At 45.9% G+C, this 14,945-nt stretch overlaps 1 protein-coding gene across 4 annotated transcripts in view; it reads left to right on the forward strand.

The window, feature by feature from the left end:
• UBE3B (ubiquitin protein ligase E3B) overlaps positions 1-14,945 on the forward strand; it is a 51,920-nt gene that overhangs the window by 580 nt on the left and 36,395 nt on the right. For 3 of the 4 annotated variants that reach the window (XM_038763330.1, XM_038763332.1, XM_038763333.1), the window contains exons 2-4: positions 6,060-6,174; positions 14,146-14,319; positions 14,556-14,676. In XM_038763330.1, the coding sequence (XP_038619258.1) occupies positions 14,156-14,319; positions 14,556-14,676 (285 nt within the window). In that variant the 5' untranslated portion in view covers positions 6,060-6,174; positions 14,146-14,155. Of the gene's footprint in view, positions 1-6,059; positions 6,175-14,145; positions 14,320-14,440; positions 14,677-14,945 lie in introns of those variants that run through there. The other variant, XM_038763331.1, reaches the window with a different exon arrangement.

The following is a 14,945-nucleotide window of genomic DNA, read 5'->3' on the forward strand; positions in this document are numbered from 1 at the left end:
TTATTTATTTATTTTACTTGTCCATATCTATTCTATTTAATTTATTTTGTTAGTATGTTTGGTTTTGTTCTCTGTCTCCCCCTTTTAGACTGTGAGCCCACTGTTGGGTAGGGACCGTCTCTAGATGTTGCCAACTTGGACTTCCCAAGTGCTTAGCACAGTGCCTGGCTCATAGTAAGTGCTTAATAAATATCATATTATTTATTTATTTTACTTGTCTATATCTATTCTATTTATTTTATTTTGTTAGTAGGTTTGGTTTTGTTCTCTGTCTCCCCCTTCTAGACTGTGAGCCCACTGTTGGGTAGGGACTGTCTCTATGTGTTGCCAATTTGTACTTCCCAAGCGCTTAGTACAGTGCTCTGCACATAGTAAGCGCTCAATAAATACGATTGATTGATTAAACAGACACATTCCCTACATACTCTATTTATTTATTTATTTATTTTACTTGTACATATCTATTCTATTTAATTTATTTTGTTAGTATGTTTGGTTTTGTTCTCTGTCTCCCCCTTTTAGACTGTGAGCCCACTGTTGGGTAGGGACTGGCTCTATGTGTTGCCAACTTGGACTTCCCAAGCGCTTAGTGCAGTGCTCTGCACACAGTAGGCGCTCGATAAATACGATTGATTGATTGATTGATTGATTAAGCGCTTCTGGACTGTGAGCCCGCTGTTGGGTCGGGACCGTCTCTCTATGTTGCCAACTTGCACTTCCCAAGCGCTTAGTACAGTGCTCTGCACACAGTAAGCGCTCAATAAATGCGATTATGTTGCCAACTTGTAGTTCCCAAGCGCTTAGTCCAGTGCTCTGCACACAGTAAGTGCTCAATCAATACGAACGAATGAATATGTGCCAAGCACTGTTCTAACTGTTGGGGGATATATATAGATATAGATATATAGATAGATAGATGTTTGTGTTTACTACTCCTATTTATTTTATTTGTACCTATAATCTATTTATTTTATTTTGTTAGTATGTTTTGTTTTGTTGTCCATCTCCCCCTTCTAGACTGTGAGCCCGCTGTTGGGTAGGGGCCGGCTCTAGATGTTGCCAACTTGCACTTCCCAAGCGCTTAGTCCAGTGCTCTGCACACAGTAAGCGCTCAGTGAATACGATTATGTTGCCAACTTGTAGTTCCCAAGCGCTTAGTCCAGTGCTGTGCACACAATGAGTGCTCAATAAATACGAATGAATGAATATGTGCCAAGCACTGTTCTAACTGCTGGGGGATATATATATATCTATAGATAGATAGATGTGTATATACATATATATACAATTTGTACTTCCCAAGCGCTTAGTACAGTGCTCTGCACATAGTAAGCACTCAATAAATACGATTGATGATGATGATGATAGATAGATGTTTGTGTTTACTACTCCATTTATTTTATTTGTACCTATAATCTATTTTATTTTGTTAGTATGTTTTGTTTTGTTGTCCATCTCCCCCTTCTAGACTGTGAGCCCGCTGTTGGATCGGGACCGTCTCTAGATGTTGCCAACTTGTACTTCCCAAGCGCTTAGTACAGTGCTCTGCACACAGTAGGCGCTCAATAAATACGATTGAATGAATGAGTGAGTATGTGCCAAGTACTGTTCTAAGTGCTGGGGTATATATATATATATATATATATATATATATATATATATATATATGTATATGTGTGTGTGTGTGTTTGTATTTATTACTCTATTTTTTTTGTGCCTATATTCTATTTATTTCATTTTATTAATATGTTTTGTTTTGTTGTCCGCCTCCCCCTTTTGTGGTTTTTGTGGTCTAGGAGTTTGTGGTCTAGAGGAATGGGGATGGTATGGTGGGTTTAGCACTTTATCCACAAAGCAGCGTGACTTTCAAGTGGAGATTCAATCCTTGTTCTCCTTCCTATTTAGGCCCTGAAGCCTGGGCGGGACAGAGACTGGGTTTGACCTGATTAACTTGCTGTTGACCCCAGCGCTTAGTCTGATGCTTGGCACAGCATAAACGCTTAACAAATACCATTATCATTATTATTATTATTATTATTAATTATTATTGTTATAATAATTTATAATTATATTATATATTATATAATGTATCGTTATACTATATTATATAATATCATGTATAATATAATATATATAACATATGTAATATAAAATGTAATAACACATATTATATAATATATAGTTATAGTATGATATACAATGACACATATAATCATATAATATCATATTATGTAATATAACATATTACATGTAATATATGATAATATAATGCATAACATATAATAATTTATTATTAACTATTAATTATTGTTAATAATAATAATAAAGCAGGCAGAGAGACTGGGGTTGCAAGTTATTTACTCTTGGCACAGTGTAAGTGCTTAACAAATACCATTATTATTAATAATAATAATAATAAAGCAGGCAGAGAGACTGGGGGTTGCAAGTTATTTACTGATAGTGGATGTGGGAGAGAAAAGAGATACATAGAAGGATGAAAACACGGACTAATAGTCATTCAGTCATATTTTTTGTGGTCCCCACTCTCCATCCCCCCCGTCTTACCTCCTTCCCTTCCCCACAGCACCTGTATATGTGTATATATGTTTGTACGTGTATATTACTCTATTTATTTATTTTACTCATACATATCTATTCTATTTATTTTATTTTGTTAATATGTTTGGTTTTGTTCTCTGTCTCCCCCTTCTAGACTGTGAGCCCACGGTTGGGTAGGGACTGTCTCTATATGTTGCCAACTTTTACTTCCCAAGCGCTTAGACCAGTGCTCTGCGCACAGTAAGCGCTCAATAAATACGATTGATTGATTGATCGATTGATTTTTTTTGAGCACTTAACTGTGTGCAGAGCACTGTACGAAGCGCTTGGGAGAGTCCAGTAGAACAACAGATGCATTCCTGCCCACAATGAGATTGCGGTCTAGAGAGGTGACGAATTGAAGGCTGAGAATGCCTGCGGAGGCGATCCGTCCAGGGGTCTTGGGAATTCATCGGGGAAGGCTTCCCGGAAGAGGTGGAGTGGGAAACTACAGAGCCCTGTGATCTGGCCTAGGAGGAAGAACCCGAGACTGGGAGTCGGGATTCTTATCCCGGATTCAGCACTTGCCTACCGTCTGTTACTCTTGGCTGGATCACTTTTCTTTTCAGTCTCCTCATCTGGAAAACGGGGATTGAGCGCCTGTGGAGTTTCTCGTGGGACACGGACCGCGTCCCTGCTGATTACCCTGTATCTCTCCCGGCGCTTAGTACAGTGCTTGGCGCAGAGTAGGCGCTTAACAGATGCCGTTAGCGTTATCATTATTGGAAGAGGGAGAAGTTCTGTGCAGGGGAAAGGTCGGGCGTCAGAGGTGGGAGACTTGAGAGGAAAGCAAAGTGAGTAAGCGCTCAGTACAGTGCTCTGCACGCAGTAAGCGCTCAGTGTACACCATTTGGAAGGGTTATGTGGAGGGAGGGAGGGAGGAGTCCCCTCAATCCGAGAGAAAAGAGCTCTGGAAAGTATTTCCTCTCCCTGGAATTTCATCTTCCTTCCCTGACAGGGGGTGCTTAGGAAATCAATCTGTCAGTATCGATCGCTTTATCATCATCAATCGTATTTATTGAGCGCTTACTGTGTGCAGAGCACTGTACTAAGTGCTTGGGAAGTACAAGTTTGCAACATATAGAGACGGTCCCTACCCAACAGTGGGCTCACTGTGTGGAAATCAATCAGTGGTCTTGATTGAGCGCGTACTGTTGTGTCCAGAGCACTGTACTAAGCACTTGGGAGAGGATGATATAACAGAGTTGGTCGACACCGCCTCTTGTCTGTGGGTGACCTTGGGCAACTCACTTTGCTTCTCCATGCCTCAGTGATCTCATTTGTAAAATGGGGCTCAAGACGGGGAGCCCCAAGTGGGACAGGACTTGAATCCACCATTTAGCGTTTAGTCCAGTGTCTGGCACATAGTAAGTGCTTAGCAGATACCATAAAAAACAAACAAAACACATTCCCTGCCCACAAGGGGCTTACAGTCTAGTGGGGGAAATGCATGAACTTAAATAAATGCATTACAATTATGGACATAAGTGTTACGGGGCTGAGGGAGGGTGCAAATTCCAAGGGTAAAATCCACTTGTAAAATGGGGATTTCATCTGTAAAATGGAGATTAAGAGTAGGAACCCTATGTTGTTACTATCAATAATATTATTGTTATTATGTGGGACAGGACTTGAATCCACCCCAGCGTTTAGTCCAGTGCCTGGCACATAGTAAGCGCTTAGCAGATACCATAAAAAACAGACAAAACACATTTCCTGCCCACAAGGGGCTTACAGTCTAGTGGGGGAAACGCATGAACTTAAATAAATGCATTACAATTATGGACATAAGTGTTACGGGGCTGAGGGAGGGGTGCAGATTCCAAGGGTAAAATCCACTTGTAAAACGGGGATTTCATCTGTAAAATGGAGATTAAGACGCGGAACCCTATGATGTTACTATCAATAATATTGTTGTTATTATGTGGGACAGGACTGTGCCCAACCTGATTAGCTTGTCTCTACTCCAACGCTCAGTACATATTTACTACTCTATTTTATTAATGATGTGCATATAGCTCTAATTCTGTTCATTCTGACGGTTTTGACACCTGTCTACATGTTTTGTTGTCTGTCTCCCCCATCTAGACTGTGAGCCCGTTTTTGGGTAGGGACCGTCTCCATATGTTGCTGACTTGTACTTCCCAAGCGCTTAGTACAGCGCTCTGCACACAGTAAGCGCTCAATAAATACGATTGAATGAACTGGCACATGAACGCTGAACTAATACCGCAAAAAAGAAAAAAGGAATGCGAGGGTAACGCCGAAGTTAGAGGGAGTAAGAGAAACGAGAGTTGAGTCCTGGAAGGCCTCCCGGAGGAGATGTGATTTTGGCTTGGGGGCTGCATGACGGTGACGAATGGTTCCAACTAGGAAATACGATTGTCGGTCGTGTCATGAAGCTCCTTCTGTCGGGGGTAAACTGAAGCAAGGAGAGTAAGTGCCCAGAACAGTGCTCTGCACATTGTAAGCGCTCAATAAATTCCACTGATTGATCGATGGATTGATTAGGTGCAGTGGTAGTGTGAGGTGGAAGTAGTTTGGGGCTGCTGTTTCAGGGAATAATTTCCTGAATTTCTGGTATTATCATCCTACTATTTGTTAAGCGCTTAGGAGGTGCCCAGCGCTGTTCTAACTGCTGGGGAATCTATCTTCAAGGTTCGAAATGCCGCTTAGGTTCAGAACTAGTCATCAACTTGCGCTTTCTAGTTTATCCAGGCTACAATTAAATATCACGTTGCAGTTTCGGATGGAAAAGGGAGGCAGTGTGATCCAGGGGAAGGGATCTGGGCCTCAGAGTCAAGAGATCTGTGTGACCTTGGACGTGTCACTTAACTTCCTCTGGGCCACGGTTTTCTGATCTACAACACGAAGGTGATAATATCGGCCGCTTTCCGCCTTACTTAGTAGAGCATACCACACATGGAGAAAGCTAATACTAGGGTTGATGGGTTGACACACTCAAATAGGAAATGTTAAAGCGTCTGAAAAAAAATAAAGGTTCCAAGGCTCAGATGTTCAGTCCCTCTTTTCAGTAAACTCTTTGCAAAAAATGTGGAGGAGGGTTTCTTTCCCGTGACACTCAGCATACCAAAGCTGTTTAAATGGTGCTAACGATAGTACTGATAATAATAATAATTGTGTCTGTGAAGTGCTTAATATGTGCGAAGCACTTTACTAAGCACTGCGATAGGTAAGAGTTTATCCCGTCCCACTTGGGGCTCCCAATCTAAGTAGGAGGGAGAACAGGTATTCAATCCCCATTTTTGCCGTGAGGAAACTGACGGGGCCCAGAGAAGTCAAGTGACTTGCCCCCAGGTCACCCAGCAGGTAAACGGCAGAGGCGGGATTAGAACCCAGGCCCTCGGCCACGCTGCTCGCTCGCCGCTCTGGCATTTACAGACCGGCAGGGCACCTCCGGCTGAACTCTGCCAAATATCTGTTGGTTTCTGTTTCTCTAGGTGGAGAGGGCGAGTTCTGCTAAGGTCAGGGTTGATTTCGAATCCCAAGCCGCTTCGCCTCACCTTCGGACCCTAATGACTAGCTGGTGTTCCTAAGACACGCGCAGATTCTCAGGTGAGCTTTAATGGGGGCTCTTCACCTTCACTAACCCCTCTGACCCTCAGTTCACCCCACACTAACTCATCCGTAGCCACTGGCTCCTCCCGTCTGTAAACGATTTCAAAGTTTGTGTCCCTTGCTCTCTTTGAAGCTCCCTGAGGGCAGGGACCTCTTCTCCCAACTCTGCTGTCCTCTCCCAAGCGCTTCCTTCTGTGCTCTGTGTTGTATTCTCCCAAGCGCTCAGTACAGTGCCCTGCACACAGAGAAGCAGCGTGGTGAAGTGGGTAGAGCCCAGGCCTGAGAGTGGGCAGGTCATGGGTTCTCATCCCCACTCCACCGCTTGCCTGCCCTGTGACCTTGGGTCAGTTATTTCCCTTCTCTGGCCTTCAGTTTCCTCATCTGTAAAATGGGGATTGAGACCGTGAGCCCCACGTGGGACAGGGACTGTGTCCAACCCGATTTGCTTGTATCCGCCCCAGTGCTCGGTACAGTGCCCGGCACATAGTAAACCCGGATACCAGAATTATTGCTAATTATCATTATTATTATAGTAAGCACTCACTAAATTCCTTTGATGACGGTAGTAAATGCTTGGTAAACGCGGCTGATCGACTGAAGCGGCGTAGCCCAGTGGGTAGAGCCCGGGCCTGGATGTCAGAAGGACCTGGGTTCTAATCCAGGCTCCTTCACTTGTCCGCTGTGAGTGACCTTGGGCAAGTCGCTTCAGTTCTCTGGGCCTCAGTTCCCTCATCTGTAAATAGGGGATTAATCAGTCAATCAATCGATCGTATTTATTGAGCGCTTACTGTGTGCACAGCACACAGATTAAGAGGGTGAGGCCCCTAAGGGACATGGACTATTAGCTTGTGTCTGCTCCAGTGCTTAGTACAGTGCCTGGCACATAGGAAGCACTTAATAAATACCATTTAAAAACCCGAACCAAAAGCTGTTGGCTGCCCTGCTGGGAGAATCAATCAGTCAATCGTATTTATTGAGCGCTTACTGTGTGCAGAGCACTGTACTAAGTGCTTGGGAAGTACAAGTTGGCAACATATAGAGACGGTCCCTACCCAACAGTGGGCTCACAGTCTAAAAGGGGGTAGAAGGGGGAGAAGAAGCCTTCCAGGACTTCGGGTGTTTTCCTGTGGGTTTTTTGTTTTTTTTTTAAATGGTCTGTTAAGCACTGACTATGTGCCTGACAGTGTACTAAGCATTGGGGTAGATACAAGCTAATCAGGTTGGACAGCCCCTGTCCCATGTGGGGGCACTTAACTTTTCCGGGCTTCACTCTCCTCATCTGGAAAAATGGGGGATTAAATCCTACTCCTGTGTACCTAGACCGCGAGTCCCACGTGGGACCGGGATTGTGTCCAGCCTGATAGTCATGTATCTACCCCAGGGTTTAGAGCAGTGCTTGGCACATAGTAAGCACTTAATAAATACCTTAATCATTATAATTGTCACTACCCCCCGGTTCATGCCCACCAGGACCGGTGGAGCCTCAGTGACACTTAGGAGAGTTCAGACCGCACCTCTGATCACCAAGGAGAGCTTTTTTTACTGAGTTTTACCAGCGCGCAAGGCAGTGACGCGTACAGACACTCACTCCACCGAGGGTCCCGTTCTGCCAGCGCTTTTTCCAAGTGTTTTGCTGCTGAATCGTACTTCCCCGGCACTCAGTCCAGTGCTCCGCACACAATAAAGACGACTGAGTGAATGAAGCGTTGCTTCCAAGCGCCGCTCTCAGCCTTCTTGCTTCTCCTTTGTGCCGCTTCCCGGTGCCGCTCAGCCCACGGCCTTTAATCTGCCTTAGGCCTGGCAGGTGGGGGCTCTACGTGGCCGTCAGTGATTTTTCCGGGCCCGTTACCAGGTAGAAAAGGGAGAGAAAGCCCCATCTCCCGGCCCGGCAATCACCCCCATCGCTGCCTTGGCCAAGTCAGCGCTTAGAACAGTGCTCAGCGCCTAGAACAGTACTTTGTACATAGTAAGCGCTTAATAAATGCCATTATTATTATTGTTATTAATAATGAAGTCTCTCCCTTGTTGCTCACTAGTCATCATCATCATCAGTCGTATTTATTGAGGGCTTACTATGTGCAGAGCACTGTACTAAGCGCTTGGGAAGTACAAATCGGCAACATATAGAGACGGTCCCTACCCAACAGTGGGCTCACAGTCTAAAAGTCACAAGCAGTCATTAATAAGGCAGCTTATTGTGGGCTCCACCGCAATTATTATTGTATATGATTATAGAATCCCCATCTTACAGACGAGGGAACTGAGGCACAGAGGAGTGAAGTGACATACCCCAGGTCACCCAGCAGACAAGGGATTACTTTGTATCTACCCCAGCGCTTAGAAAAGTACTTTGTACATAGTAAGCGCTTAATAAATGCCATTATTATTATTGTTATTAATAATAAAGTCTCTCCCTTGTTGCTCACTAGTCACAAACAGTCTTTAATAAGGCAGCTTATCGTGGGCTCCACCGCAATTAATATTGTATATGATTATATAACCCCCATTTTACAGACGAGGGAACTGAGGCACAGAGGAGTGAAGTGACATACCCCAGGTCACCCAGCAGACAAGGGATTAGTTTGTATCTACCCCGGCGCTCAGAACAGTGCCCGGCACATAACGAGTGTCAGCGCTTAGAACAGCGCTCAGCGCTTAGAAAAGTACTTTGTACATAGTAAGCGCTTAATAAATGCCATTATTATTATTGTTATTAATAATAAAGTCTCTCCCTTGTTGCTCACTAGTCACGAGCAGTCATTAATAAGGCAGCTTAATGTGGGCTCCACCGCAATTATTATTGTATATGATTATATAACCCCCATTTTACAGATGAGGGAACTGAGGCACAGAGGAGTGAAGTGACATACCCCGGGTCACCCAGCAGACAAGGGATTAGTTTGTATCTACCCCGGCGCTTAGAACAGTGCCCGGCACATAACGAGTGTCAGCGCTTAGAACAGCGCTCAGCGCTTAGAAAAGTACTTTGTACATAGTAAGCGCTTAATAAATGCCATTATTATTATTGTTATTAATAATAAAGTCTCTCCCTTGTTGCTCACTAGTCACAAACAGTCATTAATAAGGCAGCTTATTGTGGGCTCCACCGCAATTATTATTGTATATGATTATATAACCCCCGTTTTACAGATGAGGGAACTGAGGCACAGAGGAGTGAAGTGACATACCCCGGGTCACCCAGCAGACAAGGGATTAGTTTGTATCTACCCCGGCGCTTAGAACAGTGCCCGGCACATAACGAGTGTCAGCGCTTAGAACAGCGCTCAGCGCTTAGAAAAGTACTTTGTACATAGTAAGCGCTTAATAAATGCCATTATTATTATTGTTATTAATAATAAAGTCTCTCCCTTGTTGCTCAGTAGTCACAAACAGTCTTTAATAAGGCAGCTTATTGTGGGCTCCACCGCAATTATTATTGTATATGATTATATAACCCCCATTTTACAGACGAGGGAACTGAGGCACAGAGGAGTGAAGTGACATACCCCAGGTCACCCAGCAGACAAGGGATTACTTTGTATCTACCCCAGCGCTTAGAAAAGTACTTTGTACATAGTAAGCGCTTAATAAATGCCATTATTATTATTGTTATTAATAATAAAGTCTCTCCCTTGTTGCTCACTAGTCACAAACAGTCATTAATAAGGCAGCTTATTGTGGGCTCCACCGCAATTATTATTGTATATGATTATAGAATCCCCATTTTACAGACGAGGGAACTGAGGCACAGAGGAGTGAAGTGACATACCCCAGGTCACCCAGCAGACAAGGGATTAGTTTGTATCTACCCCGGCGCTTAGTACAGTGCCCGGCACATAACGAGTGTCAGCGCTTAGAACAGCGCTCAGTGCTTAGAAAAGTACTTTGTACATAGTAAGCGCTTAATAAATGCCATTATTATTATTGTTATTAATAATAAAGTCTCTCCCTTGTTGCTCACTAGTCACAAGCAGTCATTAATAAGGCAGCTTATTGTGGGCTCCACCGCAGTTATTATTGTATATGATTATATAACCCCCATTTTACAGACGAGGGAACTGAGGCACAGAGGAGTGAAGTGACATACCTCGGGTCACCCAGCAGACAAGGGATTAGTTCGTATCTACCCCAGCTCTTAGAACAGTGCCCGGCACATAACGAGTGTCAGCGCTTAGAACAGCGCTCAGTGCTTAGAAAAGTACTTTGTACATAGTAAGCGCTTAATAAATGCCATTATTATTATTGTTATTAATAATAAAGTCTCTCCCTTGTTGCTCACTAGTCACAAACAGTCATTAATAAGGCAGCTTATTGTGGGCTCCACTGCAATTATTATTGTATATGATTATATAACCCCCATTTTACAGACGAGGGAACTGAGGCACAGAGGAGTGAAGTGACATACCCCAGGTCACCCAGCAGACAAGGGATTAGTTTGTATCTACCCCGGCGCTTAGAACAGTGCCCGGCACATAACGAGTGTCAGCGCTTAGAACAGTGCTCAGCGCTTAGAAAAGTACTTTGTACATAGTAAGCGCTTAATAAATGCCATTATTATTATTGTTATTAATAATAAAGTCTCTCCCTTGTTGCTCACTAGTCACAAACAGTCATTAATAAGGCAGCTTATTGTGGGCTCCACCGCAATTATTATTGTATATGATTATATAACCCCCATTTTACAGACGAGGGAACTGAGGCACAGAGGAGTGAAGTGACATACCCCAGGTCACCCAGCAGACAAGGGATTAGTTTGTATCTACCCCGGCGCTTAGTACAGTGCCCGGCACATAACGAGTGTCAGCGCTTAGAACAGTGCTCAGCGCTTAGAAAACTACTTTGTACATAGTAAGCGCTTAATAAATGCCATTATTATTATTGTTATTAATAATAAAGTCTCTCCCTTGTTGCTCACTAGTCACAAACAGTCTTTAATAAGGCAGCTTATTGTGGGCTCCACCGCAATTATTATTGTATATGATTATAGAATCCCCATTTTACAGACGAGGGAACTGAGGCACGGAGGAGTGAAGTGACATACCCCAGGTCACCCAGCAGACAAGGGATTAGTTTGTATCTACCCCGGCGCTTAGAACAGTGCCCGGCACATAACGAGTGTCAGCGCTTAGAACAGTGCTCAGCGCTTAGAAAAGTACTTTGTACATAGTAAGCGCTTAATAAATGCCATTATTATTATTGTTATTAATAATAAAGTCTCTCCCTTGTTGCTCACTAGTCACAAACAGTCATTAATAAGGCAGCTTATTGTGGGCTCCACCGCAATTATTATTGTATATGATTATATAACCCCCATTTTACAGACGAGGGAACTGAGGCACAGAGGAGTGAAGTGACATACCCCGGGTCACCCAGCAGACAAGGGATTAGTTTGTATCTACCCCGGCGCTTAGAACAGTGCCCGGCCCATAACGAGTGTCAGCGCTTAGAACAGCGCTCAGCGCTTAGAAAAGTACTTTGTACATAGTAAACACTTAATAAATGCCATTATTATTATTGTTATTAATAATAAAGTCTCTCCCTTGTTGCTCACTAGTCACAAGCAGTCATTAATAAGGCAGCTTATTGTGGGCTCCACCGCAGTTATTATTGTATATGATTATATAACCCCCATTTTACAGATGAGGGAACTGAGGCACAGAGGAGTGAAGTGACATACCCCAGGTCACCCAGCAGACAAGGGATTAGTTCGTATCTACCCCGGCGCTTAGAACAGTGCCCGGCACATAACGAGTGCCCAACAAATACCAAAAGATAAATAACAAAAAATTGGCGGAGCTGGGATGAGAACCCAGATCCTTCCGACTTCCATGCCCAGGCTCTAACCATTAGGCCACACTGCTTCACCTGGATTGTAGCCCCGGTCCTGGCCCTGGCTGGCCGGGTGACTTTGAGCGAGTCACTTGACCCCTTCGGGCCGCAGTTTCCTCATCTGTGAAATGGGAATTACAGCACGCCTGCCTTTACTGACATCCCGGGGAAGCGGTGAGGGAAATAACCATTAACTTGAAAGCGCTCTGGGGATCAAAGTGCCATTTAGAACTGAGGTAGGATTATTGTTTAATCAGTCACTAGTAGCTCCTGAGCGCTGATTCCGGGCAGAGTGCCGTATCAGGCGCCCGAGAGAGAACGGTAGTTCGAAGGCAGAGCACAGAGCACTGTACTGAGCGCCTCGGAGAATCTGACAGAATCTATTTTATTTTGTTAGTAAGTTCGGTTTTGTTCTCTGTCTCCCCCTTTTAGACTGTAAGCCCACTGTTGGGTAGGGACTGTCTGTGTATGTTGCCAACTTGGACTTCCCAAGCGCTTAGTACGGTGCTCTGCACACAGTAAGCGCTCAATAAATACGATTGATTGATTGATTGATTGACAGAGCCGACAGACACGATCCCGGCTTTCAAGGAGCTGGCAGTCTGCAGTGCGCAGAGCCCTGTCCTGAACGCTTGGGAGAGTCTGAAAGTAGACTGGGAGCCCCTTTTGGGACAACCTGATCACGGTGTAACCTCCCCAGCGCTTAGAACAGTGCTTTGCACATAGTAAGCGCTTAATAAATGCCATCGTTATTATTACTGTTTATTAAGTGGTGGACGTGGGCCCGACAGTGTCCGTCCCCCACGGGGCTTACGGCCTAAGGAGGAGGCACAATAGGTACGGTCCTTTCCCAGGCGCTTAGTCCAGGTGGTTTGCCCTTACACTCGGTTTGGTTCCCTTTTTTCACCCCTCCCAAGGCACTTAACGTCCACAGCCACAATTTTATTTTGTTTATTTATATCAGCGTCTGTCTCCCCCTCTGAACTGCCCGTGGAAGGGGCAGGGAATGTGTCTGTCAAGTGAGAAGCAGATCCCGCCCTTCAAGGAGCTGGCAGGGTACCTTAAGTAGAGCATTGTGCTAAGCACTTGGGAGAGACCGGTAGTAGACACAGTCCCTACCCTCAAGAAGCTGACAGTCTGTCGTGTGCGGGGCACTGCGCTGAGCGCTCGAGAGCCCCTTCCTTCCTCTCCCCCTCGTCCCCCTCTCCATCCCCCCATCTTACCTCTTTCCCTTCCCCACGGCACCTGTATATATGTATATATGTTTGTACATATTTATTACTCTATTTATTTTACTTGTACATATCTATTCTATTTATTTTACTTTGTTAGTATGTTTGGTTTCGTTCTCTGTCTCCCCCTTTTAGACTGTGAGCCCACTGTTGGGTAGGGACTGTCTCTATATGTTGCCAATTTGTACTTCCTAAGCGCTTAGTACAGTGCTCTGCACATAGTAAGCGCTCAATAAATACGATTGATGATGATGGTGATGATGAGAGACTGGTAGTTGACGTGATCCCCATCCTCAAGAAGCTGACGGTCTGTTATGTGCGAAGCACTGTGCTTGGGAGAGTCCGGTAGTAGACCCGCGATCTTACCACCGAGGAGCTGACAGTCTGCTCCGCGCAGAACGCTGTGCTGAGCACTCGAGAGAGACCGCTAGTAGACACGGCCCGCCCCGCGTCCCGAACTCGAGCGGCCGCCATCATCATCATCATCAATCGTATTTATTGAGCGCTTACTATGTGCAGAGCACCGTACTAAGCGCTTGGGAACTACAAAATGGCAACATACAGAGACAGTCCCTACCCAACAGTGGGCTCACAGTCTAAAAGGGGGAGAGAGAGAACAAAACCAAACATACTAACAAAATAAAATAAATAGAATAGGTATGTACAAATAAAATAGAGTAAAAAATATGTACAAACATATATACAGGTGCTGTGGGGAAGGGAAGGAGGTAAGGTGGGGGGATGGAGAGGAAGGAAGGGGCTCAGTCTGGGAAGGCCTCCTGGAGGAGGTGAGCTCTCAGCAGGGCCTTGAAGGGAGGAAGAGATCTCCCCAAGCCTGCCGTCCGAGGGGGCCTCACGAGCCAGGGCCGCGGGGGGTGGGGGGTCTTCCGTCGCCCACCCGGGACAGGTCGGCCGAAATGTTCAGCGCGGCCCAGTCGTCGTCCAGGGCCCAGTTCCTGGACAAGGCCCGGCAGGCCCGGCGGGAGCGCAGGGAGCTGAGGGAGAGGGAGCAGGCCGCCACTCTGGTCCAGGCCCTGGCACGGAGGTTCCTGTGTCGCTGCCGTCTGCAGAGAGAAATCAGGTCAGCCCGCGGCACGGCTTTCGGGGGGGGAGGGCGGTCGTCCGGCGGGTACGGGGAGGGTGCGCGTGTATGAGTGTGTGTGTGTGTGTTCGGATCCCCCCCCAACCCCGAGCCCCCAGAGCCCCACGAGGCCCCCAGAGCATCCTCGCCCTGCGCGTAGTAAGCGCTCAATAAATGCGATTGATGATGGCGCCGCCGGGGCGCCTGGGAAACGGCCTGACTCGGCCCTCGCCCAGGAGAGAGGTCGCGGAGTTCTTCGAAGCCAGCGAGGGCGCGTCCGGCAAGAGAAGCGCGCTGGCCGTGTTCAAGATCGCCAGGAAGCTCCTGTTCGTCTTCAGAGTCCGGGAGGACAAAGAGGTAGCCATCCCCTCCCCGCCTCGCCCTCCCCGGCCCCCCCGGAGGCCGGCCCCCTCGGCCGGCCGTCGGGCTTCCGCCTGCCAGTCGAGCGGCGGTTCCCATCGAGGGCTTGGGCGAGGACGACATTAATAATAATAATAATGGTATTTGTTAAGCGCTTACTATGTGCAAAGCACTGTTCTAAGCGCTGGGAAGGTTACAGGGTGATCAGGTTGTCCCCCGGGGGGCTCACAGTCTTAATCCCCATTTTACAGATGAGGTAACTGAGG

Source organism: Tachyglossus aculeatus, chromosome 21 (genome assembly GCF_015852505.1).
Source record: "Tachyglossus aculeatus isolate mTacAcu1 chromosome 21, mTacAcu1.pri, whole genome shotgun sequence".
Lineage (NCBI taxonomy): Eukaryota > Metazoa > Chordata > Mammalia > Monotremata > Tachyglossidae > Tachyglossus > Tachyglossus aculeatus.